Genomic DNA, 20,326 nt, shown 5'->3' on the forward strand with positions numbered 1-20,326 from the left:
GCCTATTTCTTGGCTTTTTGAGGTAGGGTTTCACTGTGTAGCCGAGGCTCACCTGAGCGCATGATATTCCTGCCTCCATCTCCCAGTGCTAGTGTTATAGACATAGTCCACTGTGCCTGACATACTTTTATTGTTTTTTGTTGTTGTTTTTTGCTTTTTTAAATATATATACATAGTTCAGTTATTTCTTTATTTATTTTTATTTTATGTGCAGGTGTTTTGCCTACATGTACATCTATGTGAAGGTGCCAGATTCTCTGGAACTGGAATTACAGTCAGTTGTGAGCTGCCATGTGGGTGCTGGGAATTGAACCCAAGTCCTTTGGAAGAAAAGACAGTGCTCTTAACCACTGAGCCATCTCTCCAGCCCCCGGCTCTTATTTTGTAATTCTTTTTTTTTTTTTTTTTTATTATGTATACAATATTCTGTCTGTATATATGCCTGCAGGCCAGAAGAGAGCACCAGACCTCATTACAGATGGTTGTAAGCCACCATGTGGTTGCTGGGAATTGAACTCAGAACCTTTGGAAGAGCAGGCAATGCTCTTAACTGCTGAGCCATCTCTCCAGCCCCTTATTTTGTAATTCTTAAAATTTTATCTATTCTACACTATGTACCTTAATGTGCTCTGGTCACAATTTTGGCAGTGGTAATTTATCAACAAAACTTGCAAGTGGTCTCTGCCCTCATGAAATGTACCCATGAGAACTGGAATTTCAGCAGTGCAGTTTAAAATGTTACTGAGACCCATAGCGACAACATTTGACAGCTGATGTATAGACCTAATGTAATGGCATGCATTGTATTATGGGACACTTACCTGCTACTTCTGCTGTCTTAAACATGCTCAAATGAAATTACAAGGTTTTGTACAGAACCACCATTATTTTATTATGGTAAATTCATAGAATTACTGGCTCAAAATATGCACACATTTAAATAAAATGTTAGTCTTTTTTTCAAACAGTAATTTCTTGTTAAAATATTAATGAGGCCTGGGAATGTAGCTTATGGCCAGGAGCATAGTAGCAGTTAGGCAGGCAGGGCACTGGGCAGTACCTTTGAGCTCACATTCTTACCTATAAGCAGGGAAGCAGGGGGAGCTAACTGGAAATGCCTCAAGTCTTTTTTTTTTTTTTTTTTTTTTTTTTTTTTTCCTGAGACAGGGTTTCTCTGTGGTTTTGTCCTCAAGTCTTTTGAAACCTCAAAGTTCACCCCAAGTGACACACCTCTTCCAACAATACTACACCTCCTAATCCTTCACAAACAGTTCCACCAACTAGGGACCAAACCATTGAAAAATGAACCTATGGGGGCCATTTTCATTCAGACCACTACAGCTACCTTGTGAGTTCATGACCAGTCTGGGCTATATGAAACTGTCTTAGAAAATCAATTAAAAAACCACTGAGCCACCTCTCCAACCTCTAGCCCAGTCTTTTTATTTTTGAGAAAGCATCTCCATATATAGCCATATACAGCTGACCTTGAACTCAGCCTTTCAAGTGCTTGAGTTATAGATATATTCCACCCTCAGTTTCTTTTTTAATGCTGTTTTTTTTTTAATTTTCTTTTATCTTATTTTGTACTTTTTTTAAAATATTTATTTTTTTATTATGTATACAATATTCTTTCTGTGTGTATGCCTGAAGGCCAGAAGAGGGCACCAGACCTCATTACAGATGGTTGTGAGCCACCATGTGGTTGCTGGGAATTGAACTCAGGACCTTTGGAAGAGCAGGCAATGCTCTTAACCGCTGAGCCATCTCTCCAGCCCCCTTATTTTGTACTTTTTGAGGCAGAGTCTCACATATCTCAGGCAGTTCTAGAACTTGATATGTAATAGAGAATAACCTTGAATTTGTGATTCCCTCTGCCTGCACTTCTCCAGTGCTAGGGTCAAACCCAGAGCTTGGTGTATGCTCGGCAGCTCTATTCATCCAGGCTATTCTTCTAACCCTCTGGGTCCCCTTTATTAAAGGCTGCCATCTACCAGAGGGATGTGTGTGTGTGTGTGTATGTGTGGGAATGTTCTGGATATTAAATCAAGGTGTTAAGTATGCTAGGTAACACTGTACCACTGAGCTATATCACTGCCCTTCCATTGAATTTTGATTCAGTATAATTTCAGTTCATTATTGAAGGGCCTTAGAGTTGCTCGCAGATTTTGTTGTTTAAATAATACTATGATAATCTTTATACACATCCTTTTTTCAGTTGACTTGGTGCATTTCTTCTTGCTCTCTCTTTTTTTCTTTTCTTTTTCTTTCTTTTTTTATTTTTATTTTTATTTATTTATTTATTTATTTATTTATTTATTTATTTATTTATTTTTGAGACAGGGTTTTTCTGTGTAGCCCTGCCTGTTCCTGAAACTCGCTCTGTAGCCCAGGCTGACCTCAAACTCAGAGATCCACCTGCCTCTGCCTCCCAAGTTCTGGAATTAAAGGTGTGCATCACCACCACCTGACTTAACTGGTACATTTCTTTAGGATTCCCAGTATTATAAGGTCAAGGTCTAATGGAAATTGAGGGTCTTTTCTCCTATATTAAGAGTTTTGCTGGGTGGTGGTAGTGTGTACCTTTAATCCCAGAACTTGGGAGGCAGAGATAGCAGATTTCTGAGTTTGAGGCCTTCCTCGTCAACATAATGAATTCTAGGACAGTCAGGATTACACAGAGAAACCCTGTCTCGAAAAAACTTTAGAAACAGTAGTTTTGTATGCATGATCTCATTTAAGCCTCATAAACTTTCCATATAAAGGGGATAACTGAGGGACAGATATATGTAGTGTGCCTGTTCAGGGGCACAGAGCCAAAACCCGACCTGGGTGCTACCGCCGTCCCTGCTCTCCACTGCTAGATAGCAGCCCTTTGCGTTCTCAGGCTCTGCTTGCTCTAACAACATTCGCAGCCAACAGAAATCAGAGACTTTAGCCCTGACGGCCGAGGGCAGACCTCTAGTGTCATAAGCACCTGTAGCTGCTGGTAGTCTGTCTTCCTTCCTTCCTTCCTTCCTTCCTTCCTTCCTTCCTTCCTTCCTTCCTTCCTTCCTTCCTTCCTACCTCTCTTTGAAGCCCTGTCTTTGCTAGCTAAAGTTCATTGTGTAGTCCAGGCTGGCCTTGAACTCACAGAGAACCCTGCTGCCTCTGCCTCCCAAATGCTGAGATTAAAGGTGTGTGCCACAATGTCTGCTCCCCAATTCCAGTCTTTCTATTATTTCATCATTTGTTCTAAAGAGCTCACCAACAGTATAGAGGAAGGAAAAGAATTTGTAAATTGTGCACGGTGATAAAGTTGGCTCTGGGTAAAGGTTCTTGTTATGCAAGCCCAGTGCAGTGACCTTTGTTCAATCCCCGGAAATCACATAAATTAAAAGAGAGAGAGAACTGACTCTACAGAGTGTCCTCTGACAACTCATGTGCACCATGACACATGTGTAATACACATAGGAACACTGTACACAATAGCACATTTTTTAAAGTTTGAATTTTCAGATCAAACTGGCCATACTTAGTCTTCTGTAAAATGCTAATGCAAGAATTAAACATAAGCTACTACCCTTGGAGGTACTCATCTGTAATTCCAGCACTCAGAATGCTGAGGCAGGAGCATTGCCGATGTTAGGCCAGCCCAAGCAACCTGTGAGATCCTGTCAGAGTTGGGAGAAGGGAAGGGAGACGTTGGATTTGTGTGTCCTGTGCCAGGAGTCCTTGCACTCAGACAGAGGCACCACTTACTAGCAGAGCTGTTGGTGTTCTACTGAGTCCGTCCTTGGAAAAGACCATGTGTGATAAATGTGTTTGGGGAAGAAACCAAGGCTCGTATACACACTGCTGACAGTGGCTATTTAGGAAGATCTCTGACTTACTTTCTTATGACAAGTACATATTCTTCTCTCTCCCCCAGTCCCCATTTCCCATGAGCTAGGACCACAATATCACACCCAGGTTTCTACATTAGTTAGAAAAACTTAAATTGTTCTAAATATTTAAAATTTCGGGCCATGAAAATTTTCTTTATTTTGATTTATTTTGTATTTTTTTTTTTTTATGGAGGGGATCTTGTTATATAGACCATGCTGAAAAGGAACTAATTATCCAACTACCACCCCTTAGCTTAGAATAATTTTTTTAAGTCAAGGTCCTGTCATGTACCCCAGACTGGCTTTGAACTCAGTATGTAGCTGAGGATGATCTGAACTTCTGATCCTCCTATGCCTACTTCGTGAGTGCTGTGATTATAGGTGTGTGCCACCAAGCCCGACTTAAGCAATGCTTTGGATCAAACCCAGCGCTTCACGATCAGCTACATCCGCAGCCCCTGCAGGCTTCAGGGGAAATACTTACCCGTATCTTGACAACACACTTATATTGTCATGTGTGGGTGTTTAAGCAGTTTGACAGTTTAAGTCATAAGAAGGTTTTCTGTTGCCAGGTGGTGGTAGTGCACACCTTTAATCCCAGCACTCTGAGTTCGAGGCCAGCCTGGTCTACAGAGTGAGTTCCAGGACAGTCTCTAAAGCTACAGATAAACCCTGTCTCAAAAAAAAACAAAAAAGAGGTTTTCTGTCTTGATTCATAAATGAGCACCAGGGTCCTTAAAGAACATATTACAATATTTTGTTTGACTGATACTATTGACCAATTAGAGCTTTATCTTTTTTGTTATATGACTTACAGTATGTAGTTTGTGATGCTCCTTTGCATTTGGGTGTGGGACTAGTTGCAATAGTGTATTATAAATAGCATGTAGGAAATTTTACTGGAACCCTGGAAAATGGTCTAGATCTGTATAAATGATCTAAGCATGCTGACAACAGTGAGTTTCACCTCTGGTCAGAGCGAGCCCTTTTTGCACCATATAGCTCCTTAAATCGAAGCTAAGAGTAGAAGGTCAGAGGTGACTCTAGAGTTCCTTTACTTTGGGGCCTGGGTAGGAGAAAGAGCTGAGGCCCTGTTTGCGGCAGAGAAACAAGAAGAAACATGGATGTCACATGTACTATGATATAGACACTGTTTGAGAGGTGTGGGGTGAATCTGATTACTATGATATAAGACACTGTTTGAGAGGTGTGGGGTGAATCTGATTGTTTTTCTTAATTGCCTTTCTTCTCCAAAGGGATTTCAAGGATTTGGATTTGGAGATGGTGGCTTTCAGATGTCTTTTGGAATCGGAGCATTTCCATTTGGGATATTTGCCACAGCATTTAACATAAATGACGGACGACCTCCTCCAGGTAAGCCCCATTTCTTTAAGAAAAGAAAATCAGGAACATATCCTGCTTGAAAGCTCCTTGGAATGCAGCAGTATAGAAGTTACAGATAATTGTCAGTACATACAATCAGACTTTCCAAAATCCCTCAGATTCTTTGCAGATTGCCAAACTCATCTAGTGGTTGTTACAAACTGAGGGGCTCACGATCTACATTCCAGATACCTGTACAGTTAGCTGCTTTATAGATCAGAAAATTCTCAGTAATGATTCCAAGACAGTCCATGACTATTAAACTGAAAATTATAAACGATACCTAAAATGAAAAGCTTAATTCTACACATGTGCTTCCCCCCCGCCTCTCCCTCTCCCCCTCTCCCTCTCTCTCCCTCTCCCCCTCTCCCTCTCTCTCCCTCTCCCCCTCTCTCTCTCTCTCCTTCTCCCCCTCTCCCTTTCTCTCCCTCTCCCCTTCTCTCTCTCCCCCTCTCCTTCTCTCCCCCTCTCTCCCCCCTCTTGTTGACCCTTTGGGGCCAAAGAGAAGTAAAATGTTAGGGCAACCTGTTCCCTGACGTCTCTGCCCAGCTTCTCTCAGGACACAAAATGGGACTGATACCAAACTTCAGAGCTTTGGGGACTGTGTTTATGTCTGTCACCTGCTGCATTTTTCCCTTTAGCCACTTGTCTATAGCAGCTGTATCCAGAGTACAGCAAGGTAGCAAGCTGTGTGCTTGACTGACTCCATTACACTCTAATGCCTAAACCACCACCCATGTCATGGAGTCTATGAAAGATGACATGGTCAGCTGAGCCCTGCTTATAGTCAGAGCCTTCTGGGCCCTGAATTCAGTATGAGGAACAAAAGTAACTAGTGTAGCTCTGATCAGGAGCTTATACTCTGAATATTATCACCTACTCAGCAGAGCTGTTCCCTGCTTTATCCGATTCCTTGGACATAGTAGGTGATGAATCTCTTGGTTGCCTGCCTGCATGGGTTTATCAGAGCAACCAACTTTGAGTGAATGGCATGCAACCCCACAAAATACTGGGCACTACTCCATGTCTTATCTGCCTGGAATGTCTCTCTGCTGTTCACACATTGTTTTCTCAGAGGAAGGGGACTCCAAAGGGAAGGGTGTGATTTGCCTTAAAGGAAAGGCAGATCCTTATAGCAGCAACAGGAACTTCCGACTAGCTTGATGCTTTCTAGCCTGGTCCAGCATGCAGACTGGCTCTCCCCCAGTTCATTTCCAACTAGGCTGGGCTCTGGATCACAGTTTTTCTTCGTCATGGTTGATACGATTTGCACAGCCTGGATGTGAATTGTCACCTTCCTTCCTCTACTAGCAGAGGTTCTTACTCAGTCTCCCTCGACCTTGAATTATCATTTCTGGGCCCTAGTTCTCTTCTGGAAAAAGCAAGCACACAGACAGACGGTGAGCCATCTGGAACAGTGTGCAGAGAGGCAGGAGAGTGCCACTGCTCATGTGTGAGCCCTTATGATCTCAGGAGGCCCATACTCTGCTTCTGCTGCTGCTTTTTTAAATGAGATCTACGAAGTAGTACCATGCAGTGGCAGCATAGCGAAGACAGGCAGGAGGATCTCTGTTTCCTGCAGGGGGTTCCTGATAGTCCACTGCTCACTGCATGTTCAGGACAACTCTTGTGGAGAACACTGGAGATCATGGCCTCATTGTAGTATTTCACTTATGTTTGTTTTGGCTCCTATTATTCCAAGTTTGGGAGTCTTTTTTATTGTAGGATTCTGCTTTTATAAGGAAACAGAGATTTATCCTCTCCAGTTCTGTCCCCAATGGGCACTGTGGTGATATTTTGTTTGTAATCTAACAAATAAAGCTTGTCTGAAGATTATAGTGCAGGGCTAAGCCACTAGTTAGCCATAGAGCCCAGGCAGTGGAGTCTCACACCTTTAATCCCAGCACTAAGAAGGTGGAGACAAGAAGGGATATGACTGGGCGGAGAGAGGAATATAAGGCAGGAAGAGACAAGAACTCAGTGGCCATCTGAAATCCAGTCTGAGGATCTGTAGAGACAGGATCGTGCCTTCAGTCTGAGCATTGGTAGAGGTAAAAGGTTTCTCTAGTGGCTGCACTGCTTCTCTGATCTCTCAGCTTTCACCCCCGAATATCTGACTCCGGGTTTTTATTAGCAATACCAATTAGAATTCATGTTCCAAGGCAGTATGAACAGCCTTCTGACAAAGTCTCTTCCTCTTGTTTCTCTAGCTGTCCCTGGGACACCCCAGTACGTGGATGAGCAGTTTCTGTCACGCCTCTTCCTGTTTGTAGCCCTAGTGATCATGTTCTGGCTCCTGATCGCCTAATACAGGACCCTGTTTGCATCTACAGCAGCACCTCTGCACTGGTGATGTGCCACACCCACTTCTGGTGTTTGGCTTGCTTAATCCCTACCCCTGGAATCAAGGGTCAGAAACACGTCAAGGAGTCTTGCTTCTCCATTAGAGCTTTGGAACTCAAAAGTTGACGAGGAGTCCCCAGTTCCACCGCTGCTGTAGACACCTTCTATGACCTCAGGTCTTTTGTTGAATCACCTCTCAGAGGTGACAATGTGAAGTCCTGTTCCAGCCTTCTCAGCAGGTCCCAGCTCCATACAGGGAAGAGATGGGAAAAAAGAAACAGTTTTTTCACCAGAACTTTATATTACAGAAATGAAGGGATGAACCAAATGGTATTTATGGAAACTTACTTTCATCATTTTAAATACCCTTGATAAGTGGCCTCCACTCCCTCTACTGTGAGACTCTGGTCCAGATACCAGTGCTGCTCTGTCTGTCCTCCTGCCCTCCCCTTCCTCAGCAAAGACATAAGAATTACTGCCCCAAGAAGGCATAATTGCAACAGCAGAAGCTGAAGATGCTATGTGACTTTGCCGGAGACTCTGGTCTTTGATTGGCCCTGGGTCTTATGCAGTGTCTTGGCTCTGGAAAGCAGCTTGAATGACCTCCTGGTTTCCTGGTTAGATTGTCCCTAGTGTCACTTGGCTCAGATTTCCCATCAGCTTCCTCCTCTAGACTACTGCTGAATTTGAACCAACTACTCTGCTTCAGAGATTTGATGCAGGGACAGCAGGATAAGTAGCCCTACCCCTCGGCTGTAGAAACCTGAGTAGTCCTCTCTCAGAACTTGCCCAGAGAAACTGGAGGCTTTCCTCAGGTCAGCCCAGCTGCACATAGAACTACCACCCTCAGAAGCCATTGTCCTTTTCAAAAGAGTCTGGGACATTGATTCCACCTATGGTCCTGATGTTTGTATAGCTTGATGGATTTACCTGAAAACTCTTTGAATGTGTGCTGAGCCCAGGGGCACATGAGGCTTCTGAGCAAGCCTCCCCTGGTGATATGTAAAAGCAAAGGACCACAGTGGTACAGTGTGGTCTTCCTTCTTCATTCTTCCCACACATTGATTTGTTCTTGAAATTCATAAGCTGCTTCCTCTGAACCTGATTCTTGGAGTATGGTACCAGGCAGGAGAATAGTTTCCCTGCTCAAACAGTTCTTGCTCTGCCTGTGAGGCTTCATCTTAGAAATATCTCTTCTTGGAGACCTCAGCAGGGCAGCAAAATGAACTTCTGCAGGACTCTTTTGTTCACTTTTCCAGCACCATTGCCCTAGCAATAACCAGAAACTGGGCTCTTGCCTTGCCTGGTGATTTTTCTAGATAGACTCTCTATTATCTATGGAATCCTAGATAATAGATTGAGGATGGTGAGAGAGCCCTCCTTCTCCCTGCACGGTCCCCACCTGCCAATACCAGTGTTAGTATCAAAATGGATACAGTATGAAGTATTGAGTAGGAGGGTGGTTTGGCAAATCCAGCTGATAACAATAAGCCACCAATTTTATAGTGTGCTGACAGATTTAAAATATGCTTTGTCACTTGGGAATCCCCAGTCACAGGGGCGCCTGGAGTGTCTCTGTTCTAGAGAGAATTGATAGGAGCCCTCGGTTTAGTGTAGCCTTAAGTAGTAGAGGGAAAACTTAAGCCAATGAACACAAGAGAAATGAAAGAAGAGATTTAGTAGTGGAGTGAATCATTTGGAATCTGGTAAAATGGATGAACCCAGGTGTGTGCTCACCTAGGGTATCCCAGGACACGCCGGTAGCAAAGCTGTAATGATGAGCTGTGTGTCCTTTGTGAACAGGGCTACACACTTGCCAGCGGCTGAGGCAGGACAGCCAACTTGGGAATTCCCTCTCCTTTGTAGGCTATCCCTCTGAAGGCTCACCACTTGTCCTATGGCCAAGGCAGCTTCCCCTTCTAAGTTTGTGTGCCCTTCAGCCTCCACCTTCCTGCCACCCCATGGACAAGGACAGTCAGAAAATGGGAACATGTAAGGCAGCATACATTGACCAGCCACTGATTTTCACTGTTGTGAAAGTGATTTGATTTAGAATTAAATGGTTTTACATTGTTGTGAGTGTGGACTTTGTGTTTTGGGATGTTAGTGACTGGGAGTGGGCATACTGGTTTGGCCCCTGGAAAGTTTGCATCTTCAGACCATTGATAAGGAATGAATAATAAAGTGAACTAGAAGTCTAGCTGCCTGTGGCAGACGGCCCCAGTCCTGACAAATGCATGGAATTCCTAAGTCTGCAAGCACCAAGCTGCCATGATGAAACTTAGCTTGTGCCTTGCCTTGAGTGTGCCATGTAGAGAAATCACAGGTTACTCAGTATTAAAATGTCTCCCTGTGTTAAGGTATAGAGCAGAAGGGCCCTCAAGCCAATCCCTCTCTCTGGAGCAGGGAGTGTGCCCTCCTTGAGATTGCTCACTAATGTATTACAGTATGAAATAGAGATTGATAAGGTTATGAAGTTGTCTCAGCTTCAGGCCCCAGAACACCAAAGCTACAGGTCACACCCTCTAAAAGAAGTGCATTTCTTCCTCGTAGGCTTTGACCAATGCCAGAATATAACAGGAGAATGCAGACATAAGGAAACCAGAATACGCCTGTTGGCACAAGCCAACCATTCAGGAGACTGAGGCAGGAGGATAAAAAGATTGATGGTGGCACACGCCTTTAATCCTAGCACTCGGGAGGAAGAGGCAGGCGGATCTCTGTGAGTTCGAGGCCAGCCTGGTCTACAAGAGCTAGTTCCAGGACAGGAACCAAAAGCTACGGAGAAACCCTGTCTCGGGAAAAAAAAACAAAAAAAACCCAAAAACTCTAATGAGGTCTTGAGCTGGTGAGATGGCTCCGCCTGGTAAAGGTTTTCACCACTAAGCCCTACAACTTGCGCTTGATCTCTGGGACCCATAGGGTGGCTGAAAAGAGAACCAACTCCCAAAAGTTGTCCTGTGACCTCCACCCACCCTGTCACATTATAACACAATAAAAAATTAGTGGTGCATGCTTCAATCTCAGCACTCAAGAGGCAGAGGTAGGTGGATCTCTCTGAGTTCAAGGCCAGCCTGGTCTACAGAGCAAGTTCAGGATCTAAGCTGCACAGAGAAACACTATATCAAAAAACAAACAAACAAAAATAAGGTTTAATTTTTAAAAAAAAAAAAAAAAAGCAAAAAACAAGGCTAGAGATACAGCTCAGTGACAGAGCACTTTATATCAGCGAAGCCCGGGTTCAATCCCAAATACCTTCAAAAACAAAACAAAAACATAAATGAACTCCTAGAACTCATAAGCAAGTAATAACAGAATTTTGTTTTTCAGAGACCCAGGCCAGGCCCCAGCTGATCTGTGATCTGTAGCCCTAGCACAATCCCTGAGCACCCCAGCTCTGAACCCAAAGCCAATGAAAGAAATACACCCTGGATTTGGGATCTGAGCCAGTGAAAGAAACACTTTACCCCTGAACCCAGAGCCAGAGAAAAACATCCTGAGTCTGAAACCAGAGCCAAAGGAACACACTTTGCCCCTAGAATCAGAACCTGTTAAAGAAATTCACTCTGGCCCTAAAATCGGAATCAAAAAGCTAAAGAGGACCAGAGAAAGGAACACACTTTGCCTGTAATCAGAGCCATCTCTGCCCCTGACAGAAAACCAAACCAACCAATCCATGAGTAGAGAAGTAGTAACCTCTAGAGGTGTGACTCCCCATAGATCTTAAGCCTAGGGAAGTAGTAACCCCTAGCCTAGAGACTACCACGGCCTTCCCCCCACACACACCTTAGCCCAGAGGGGCAGCCAATCCCAAGCCTGTAGACTTGGAATTCCCCTCACCCCATGGGGGACAGCCAATCACAAGCTTGTAGGCTTGGAATTCCCACAAGCCTTCCTCTCTATAAAAACCCCCTTCCTGCCCTGCTCAGGGTCTCTCCTGCTCTGCTCCTGTTGCTGCCATCACGGAGGGACCCAAGTCACCTCACAATAAAGACTCTTTGCTCTTGTATTGGATTTGGTCTCGTGCTAGTAATTTGGGGATCCTGACAGTTTTTATTGGGGAACAAAATGTACAAAATAGTGGCTAGAGATATGCCTTAGTATGCACAAGAACCCAAGTTTGGATCCGTAGCACCCTTGTACAAAGTTTGATGTGGTGCAGTTCTAATCCTACTGCTAGGGAGGCAGAGACAGGAGGATCGCTGGAGCTACCAAAGATGAGTGAGAGCAATAATGGAAGACCCCCTTCCTCCTACGTTGGCTGTAGTGGCATTCCATTTATATTTTAATAAATAAAGCTCGCCTGAAGATCAGAGAGTAAAACAGCATCACTGGTCAACCTTACAGACCAGGCAGTAGTAAAAACACACACTTTTAATCCCAGTAGTCACACTAGTTGCCATAGAAAATGGGCAGTGCATGTCTTTTATCCTAGCTCTAGAGAGATCATAAAACAGGAGAAGGCAGCTCTCAGACACAGTCTCATTCTGAAATTCCTGGAGACAGGATTGCCATTTCAGACTGAGGTGGAGGTAAGAGCCAGTGGCTGGCTGTTTTGCTTTTCAGATCTTCAGGTTGAAGCCCCATATCTGTTGCTGAGTTTTTATTAATCATCCTTCTTTTAGCGCCCAACATGGGGCATGAATTTACAAAAAAGCCATTTGCCTGAGGCTTTTTAGCCAACAGCCCAGGCCAGAGGAATTAGAACCAAAACCTGACCACCTGGGTTCAGGAGAAAAACTAGTGCTCACAACTCCCATCCACCCTGACTTAGCTTCCACATAAAGATGGAAAATACACAGAGAATCTCGATACTGTATGTTATTGTATTGTCTTTGAAACATGACTGCTGAGGAAAGAGTAACAGCTGCTAAAAGACATTTGATTATAAATGCTGTTGGGTTGGGGGAGGGGATTTACTCAGTGGTGAAGCACTTGACTAGAAAACACAAGGCCCTGGGTTCAGTCCTCAACTTCGGTGGGGGGCAGGGAGACAAAAAATGCTGCTAGATTAATCCAATCTATATATTTTGAAAATGCCCTGACTTCAAAATTTAAGTCAAAAGATGTTACTTTGGAGAAGAAGTTTTGTATTTTTTTCCACAGGAAATGAGAGGCTGTGGATTCATTCTGCATTAAGAAAAATAAGGTTTGATCAAGGAAGACCCCCTGAAAAATCTCCGATAGGAGCTGGTGGCCCAGATGGTTCAATGTTTCAGAGCATCTCTGTCGCGGTTTCCTCTAAGTTCTACATCCAGAACAGCTTCAAGACTGCTGGCTGAGATGATCCAGTCTCACAGAATACTCCAATCAGGACTTGACTAAAATTTCTTTGGGTCCCCATAAGATCATCAGTGCCCCCAATCAGCAGCAAGTAACCTAGAAAACTACACCCACGTTCCCAAAAAATGGATTATGGATGTTTATCTTTGTTTAGAGGGTTGGTTGCAAATTGTCATGGACAATGGTCAGGAGAAAAGCTAAAGAAAGGAAATTAGATTCAAGGTTTTTGTTTTGAAAAGAAAAAAAGGATAATATAGATAGGATAAAAGGGTAGATTATTGAATCTACTCTGAAAAGAAAAAAAGGATATAGATAAGATAAAAGGTAGATTATTGAATCTACTTTAAAAAAAAACAGCTACTAGTTTTGAATGTTTTACATTGGATTGAACTTTTGTGTATTGTATACAAATTTTGTATATTGATACAAATTTGAGATTTGCTAAAACATACTGTACATACATTTCTAATCTTGTTCAAGGTATTGTACCTATACAGTTCATTTAACAATATAATGCAAAGTTCTAGTTCTGGAAAATTATTATTACCATCTGTTTAGGATAATAAGTAAATATAGGTTAGTAGTTAATCACCTAGTATAATTGAATTTGTAGTCACATTAGGTATGTTTTCAAGGTCAAACAAAGATATATTTTAGATAGACAGGTCCTCTTCAAACACTTCAGATATCTACAGAATATGGCATTTAAGGCGCTTTAATAACCTAGGATCTTTTTTATGACAGTGAGACATGTCTGCTCCTGGCAGCACCAATCTACTTCAGAGAAGATAATCGGCATCAAAGAAACACCACATGGAGTTTACTTTCTTTGTGGCAAAAGCAAGCCACTAGGCAAGAAAATGCTCCTGCCTCGACTGACTGCTGACAGTAAGCTGTCCTAATTAGACAAGCAGGACACAAAAGCTATGGAGCCTGTCCTGGAACTCTGTAGACCAGGCTGGCCTCGAACTCACAGAGATCCTCCTGCCTCTGCCTCCCCAAGTGCTGGGATTAAACGCATATGCCACCACTGCCCAGCATGCTTGTTTATTTTGTAACATGACTTTGAAGCAGGGTTAGAGAAACACAGTAGGAAAGGAAAGCTCTCTGAGATGGTAGCTTCTTGTTCTCAGAAGATTCTTCAAGGAGAAAATGCAGGAAGGCACAGGGCTGGGTGGGTGTCTAGAGAGAACCAATAGGGGAAAGGGGAAGACCCAGCACCCCTGTAAAATATCTAAGCCGGTGTTTATCTTTAGTCCATCCTGAATGTATAAAGTTGTTACTTTAATCTTCTGCTTTAGTTCTTTGCTCACAATAGGGAGCAAACTTGGCAATTCCTTAGACAACTGTTGCCACGCCCAAGCTATCCTCCTGCCTCAGCTTCCCAAGTGTCTGGGACCACAAATATGAGGCACCAAGATCAGTTTGAAGTAGTTGTAAGGTCCAAGTCTTCAAGAATCTAGAGACTTCATTGTGATTCAGCCCATAGGATCTAGACCTGGGTACTAACTAACCAAGTGTAGTTAGCTAAATAAGCTGACGAGGTGGGTGCTTTCTAGAAACTTAGTAGACCCTTCCTGCTCTCCAAACCTTCTTCGTTATTCTCAGATGGTGTGAGAATGGTTTTGGGGTTCACATTGGAATGCTCCCTTCTAGGTTCGTCATCCTTCAGATAGCTATTTTCTTCCTTTACATTTTTTTTCTCTGAATTACCTGGACTTTTCCTGGAGGAACTTGAGGGAGTTGGCCACACCTGCTCTCTGTGACACAAGACTGGAGATACTGAGAAAATGGACTGAGTGAGAATGAGGGAGAGGGAAGGACGGGCAATAAACAGAATGGGAGGAGGACAGATGTGGGTGCTGGATTGTGGAGGAGAAGGATGAAGAAGAAAGCCAAGGATTGTTGGCTGTAAGACTTCCCATTCCTTTGTGGCTGGAAAAATACAGCAGAACCCCTCCGTATGCAGGTTGAGTAGAATCCGGTTTCCTCTCTGCTAGTCATGAAGAGGCCTGTGGATTCTTTCACTTTTTATTTATTTATTTATTTATTTATTTATTTATTTATTTATTTGTTATGTATACAATATTCTATCAGTGTGTATGCCTGCAGGCCAGAAGAGGGCACCAGACCTTATTACAGATGGTTGTGAGCCACCATGTGGTTGCTGGGAATTGAACTCAGGACCTTTGGAAGAGCAGGCACTACTCTTAACCTCTGAGCCATCTCTCCAGCCCCCGAATTCTTTCACTTTAAGTCAGTACAAAATCTAGTGTTTCCTAAAAATCACATACTTCCTCAGAGGGAAGCCCACAGCCTGGGAGGGTTCCCAGGAGGGAAGTGCACTGGGTCATACAGAGGCGCCACAGAAGACACATCTAGCTAGCAGCCACTTCTATTAAAACGTCAAGGTAGGAAGACAGAGAACTGTGCACATATCTGTGTATATCTGTGTCACACTGATGGGGAATCTTTGTCAGCCAGTGATCTTTAAGGGATGGGATCAGGTTAACGGGTGACTTCCTGGGTACAGCTGAGCTTGGACTACTCATTCCTGTTTTGTGAGTCTGCCCCTTCTAATAAAGAAAATTATAATTGGTCTATCTTTCAGCTGGCCTGTTTTTTTCCCAACCTGAGATAATTCAACACTACATATGTCCCTTGTGCCCACAGAGGGAGTCAGAGCCCCTGGAACTGGAGTTACAGATGGCTGTGAGCTACCTTGTGTGTCCTAGGAATCAAACCTGGGTCCTCAGGCACTTATTATCAGCATCAAAAGAAGTTTTATAAAAGAGCTGGAAGTTGTGCTTGTTTTGAACAGTTTGGAGGCTGGGGATGCAGGTTGCACGTGAGCTGCAGGCTTCTCTTGTTCTTCCTCACCCTGCATCCTCACCCTGCATCCTCACCCTGCAGTATGTTTGCTGGTCCCCGAAACCAAAGCTATTAAGGAAGTAGTTGCAGTGGCTCATGTCTATAACTCCAGCACAGTGGAAACAGGTAGGAGCCTCAAGAATTCAAAGCCTTTTTTGACAATATAATTTTGAGACCAGCTGGGGCTATATGAGACTCTATTTCAAAGAAAAGCAAAGCAAACAAAAAATGAACACTATTAAAACTATTAAGGGAAATAAACCTATGTCATTGCTACACACATTCACACCTTTCATTTCCTTTTATTTTATTTATTTATTTTGAGACAGGGTTTCTCTGTGTGGTTCCAGTTGTCCTGGAACTTGCTGTGTAGACCAGAATGGCCTCAAACTCAGGAATTAAAGGCGTGTATTACCATTCCCAGCTAATATTTTTGATTTATGTGTGTGAGTGTTTTTGCCTGCATGTATGTATGTGAACCACATGTGAACCTGGTACCCATGGAGGGCATTGGATTCCCTGGAACTGGGCTTACAGATGGTTTTGAGCTGCCCCATGGGTGCCAGAAACAGAGCCTAGATCCCCTGCAAGAGCAGCCACTGCTCTTAACCACTGAACCATCTCTCTAGCCCGTCCTTTTTTCTTTTTATTTATTTATTTTTTATTTTATGTGCATTCACATTTTGCTTGTGTGTATGTCTGTGTGAGGGTGACAGATCCCCTGTAACTGGAATTATAGGTAGTGTGAGCCTCCATGTGGTTGCTGGGAATTGAACTCAGGATCTCTGGAAGAGCAGCCAGTAGTACTCTTAACTGCTGAGCCATCTCTCAAGGCCCCTTCCTTTTTTCTTTTTTTTTTTCTTTTTTTTAATTGATTTTTACTGAACTCTACATTTTTCTCTGCTCCTCTCCCTGCCTCTCCCCTCCCTACTTCAATCCTCCCCCAAGGTCCCCATGCTCTCAATTTACTCAGGAGATCTTGTCTTTTTCTACTTTCTACTTCCCATGTAGATTAGATCTATGTAAGTCTCTCTTAGTGTCCGCATTGTTGTCTAAGTTTTCTGGGATTGTGGTTTGTAGGCTGGTTTTCTTTGCTTTATGTTTAAAAATCACCTATGAGTGAGTACATGTGATAATTGTCTTTCTGTGTCTGGGTTTCCTCACTCAAAACAATGTTTTCTAGCTCCATCCATTTTCCTGCAAAATTCAAGATGTCATTTTTTTTCTGCTGTGTAGTACTCTATTGTGTAAACGTACCACATTTTACTTATCCATTCTTCGATCGAGGGGCATTTAGGTTGTTTCCAGGTTCTGGCTATGACTAACAAAGCTGCTATGAACATAGTTGAGCACATGTCCTTGTGGCATGATTGAGCATCCTTTGGATATATACACAAAAGTGGTATTATTGGGTCTTGAGGAAGGTTGTTTTCTAATTTTCTGGGAAATCACCACACTGACATCCAAAGGGGCTGTACCAGCTTGCATTCCCACCAGCAATGCAGAAGTGTTCCCTTTTCCCCACAATCTCTCCAGCATAAGTTGTCATCAGTGTTTTTGATTTTGGCCATTCTTACAGGTGTAAGATGGAATCTCAGAGTTGTTTTGATTTGCATTTCTCTGATGACTAAGGATGTTGAACATTTCCTTAAGTGTCTTTCAGCCATTTTAGATTCCTCTGTTGAGAGTTCTCTGTTTAGGTCGGTACTCCATTTTTTTTATTGGATTATGTGATCTTTTGGTGACCAATTTCTTGAGTTCTTTGTATATTTTGGAGATTAGACCTCTGTCTGATGTGGGGTTAGTGAACATCTTTTCCCATTCTGTAGGCTGTTGTTTTGTCTTGTTGACCGTGTCCTTTGCTTTACAGAAGCTTTTCAGTTTCAGGAGGTCCCATTAATTAATTAATTGTTTCTCTCAGTGTCTGTGCTGCTGGGGTTATATTTAGGAAGTGGTTCCCTGTGCCAATGCGTTCAAGTGTACTTCCCACTTTCTCTTCTATAAGGTTCAGTGTGGCTGGCTTTATGTTGAGGTCTTTGATCCATTTGGACTTGAGTTTGTGCATGGTGATAGATATGGATCTATTTTCATTTTTCTACATGTTGATATCCAATTATGCCAGCACCATTTTTTAAATATGCTTTCTTCCATTTGATATTTTTTGCTTCTTTTTCAAAGATCAGGTATTAGAAGATGTGTGGATTGATATCTGGGTCTTCTATTTGGTTCCATTGGTCCTTCTGTCTGTTCTTATGCCAGTACCAGGCTGTTTTCAGTGCTGTATCTCTGTAGCAGAGTTTGAAGTCAGGGATTGTGATGCCTCAGAAGTTCTTTTATTGCTCAGGATTGTTTTGGCTGTCCTGGGTTTTTTGCTTTTCCATATGAAGTTGAGTACCGTTCTTTTGAGGTCTTTGAAGAATTTTGCTGGGATTTTGCTGGGCATTGCGTTGAATCTGTCTTCCTTTTTTCTTATAAGGTCTTTTGTTTCCTGTGCTGGCCTACTACTTGGTATGAAGTTGAGGATGAACTTGAACTTTGGTCTTCCCACCTCCTGCTGGCATCACAAGTTAGCTGCTTCATGGTGCTCAGAATCAAACCGAGGAGTTTATTAGGACAGTATTCTCCCAACTGCACCCCAGATCCAGTACCCAGACCTGTCTTCCTTATTCTTTGTCCCAGAATAAGATAGCTATGTTATAGCATCTATATTGTTTTGGGTTTTAGAAGCAATCTAAAGATGATTTAAAGCAAGTATATCCCAGCACTCTAGAAGCTGAGGTTGGCAAGTTCAAGTTCCGACTGGCTACATACTAAGACCTGGTGGCAAAACAAAAAATAAAATAAAATAAAGCATATTAGGATTATGCATAGATTACAGGCAAAGCTTATGCTATTTACTACGAGACTTAACTATTCAGGGGTTTTATATGGGTGGTGAGAGTCCTGGAATCAACATTCCAGATACTCAGAATAGACTGTATTTACTTAGTCTCCATAAGCACCTGCTCTTGGAGACCTCACTTCCACAGTAATTACCTTTGATATGCAAAAGTGGTTTCTCTTAGCTGGGAGCTTCTCCGTGTTCACAATGCTCATTACAAACTCGGGGTCAAAAGACCTGAGATTCCCACCCACGCTCTGCACCTGATGAATAGAGCCATTTTCAAGCAGTGTATTAGGGAAATTGGGCTACACTGAGCGCTGAGGGTCTTCTGTGTTGCGACCCCCAGCCTATAATAATCAATCCGAATGCTTTTAGGGGACGCCACTCGCTAAGAGGCGCCAGAGACGCAGCGGATCTCGTGCGGGAGGCGGGGAAAGTGTCGGGGCGGGAACCGGAGTGGGCGGGGCTTCAGGGCGGGGCGTCGGCAGGCGGGTCCCCGTGCCAGGTGCGGTTTGGTCCTCCCCGGGCGCCGTAGGCGGTGCATCCTTCTTGCAGCAGAGGCAGGGACAACCTCCTCTCTAAACCGCAAGCGGGCGCGGACCTGAGCTGCTGCTACCGGCTGGTCCTTCCCCTGGTGTCCGCGCCCGGAACCATGGCGGCGCTGGCGGGTAAGAAAGGGCCACGCCGTCCTGCCCACCGCTTGCGGGTTTCTGGCTGGCTTGATCCTCTTGGGTCCTGGCAGGGTGGGAGGACCGAACTCGCTAGGGACTTAGAGGTCCTGGGACTCTGGAATTAGGGGTGGGTTGTCCTGCAGACTGAGGGCTCCTAGTGTCCTGCGCGTGGGGCGCTTCCCACGAGGTGGGTCCCCGGGTCTGCAGTCGGGGCAGGTCTCCAGGTTACGGAAGCCTACGGCAGAGATTCTCTGTGATGGGAAAGTCTGGAATGAGAAGTACAGGGTCTTCTAGGATTCAGGACGTGAGATTCCGAGTTATTCTGGGTCCTGGGTTTTCTGTAGATCCAAAGTTCTTAAAGGTGTCTTTGGAGCCAAGGATTTTTGGAGGGTCCTGGAAATAGGAGTATAGAGCTTAAGATGAGGACTGTGGAGAAGAGATTGAACCCTTCTCCCCAGGCACAAAGCTCGCCACATCATGTGGAGAAGTTTCAAGTCTTCTCAGGGGACTTGTTGAGTCCTCAGTGTTCTCGGAAGCCAGCGGGGCATCCTGAGAGGAAGGGTTGTGGGAAGGTAATTTCAGAATTGGTTTGGCTGGGTCTGAAGCCCCTTCACGCATCACCTTGCAGCTCCCTGCCCTGCGGCACCAGGAGCCTTCTGCCGCCTGTTTCCCAGCCACCTGTGTGAGTGGTTCAGTTTCTGGGTCTACCAGTGCCGACTTTCAAAAGCTTTCCAGAAAGGCCAAGGGAGAATTTTAGGGGTGGGGGAGGGACTGGATAGCTGCCTCCACTTCCTGGCTTTCGGGCCTGTGGACAGTCACTTCCTCCATCCTGAATTCAAGGCCTGGGCCGCCAGTGGGTCACTTCCTCTCTATGGGAGCATGGGATTTTTGTTTTCATTGGTGATAATATGCTCTGGAGAAAGAAAGAACTGGGAGGAAATGCCTCTGTCTTGCTCTTTAGTTATTTTTTTTCCCTGCCTGGTTGTGGTGGTGCACACCTGTTATCCCAGCACTAGGAGAATTGC

The 20,326-nt window shown here is 43.9% G+C and overlaps 2 protein-coding genes across 3 annotated transcripts in view; both read left to right on the plus strand.

Moving 5' to 3' along the window:
- The window catches only part of Rnf185 (ring finger protein 185), a 38,589-nt gene extending 28,923 nt beyond the window's left edge, over positions 1–9,666 (plus strand). For both annotated transcript variants that reach the window (XM_057772762.1, XM_057772763.1), the window contains 2 exons: positions 5,123–5,240; positions 7,460–9,666. In XM_057772762.1, the coding sequence (XP_057628745.1) occupies positions 5,123–5,240; positions 7,460–7,557 (216 nt within the window). In that variant the 3' untranslated portion in view covers positions 7,558–9,666. The remainder of the gene's footprint in view (positions 1–5,122; positions 5,241–7,459) is intronic.
- A 9,487-nt stretch (positions 9,667–19,153) lies between these two features.
- The window catches only part of Limk2 (LIM domain kinase 2), a 66,390-nt gene continuing 65,217 nt past the window's right edge, over positions 19,154–20,326 (plus strand). Inside the window, exon 1 of the mRNA XM_057771092.1 lies at positions 19,154–19,298. Within this exon, the coding sequence (XP_057627075.1) occupies positions 19,283–19,298 (16 nt within the window). The 5' untranslated portion in view covers positions 19,154–19,282. The remainder of the gene's footprint in view (positions 19,299–20,326) is intronic.

This window comes from Chionomys nivalis, chromosome 6, assembly GCF_950005125.1.
Source record: "Chionomys nivalis chromosome 6, mChiNiv1.1, whole genome shotgun sequence".
Taxonomy (NCBI): Eukaryota; Metazoa; Chordata; class Mammalia; order Rodentia; family Cricetidae; genus Chionomys; species Chionomys nivalis.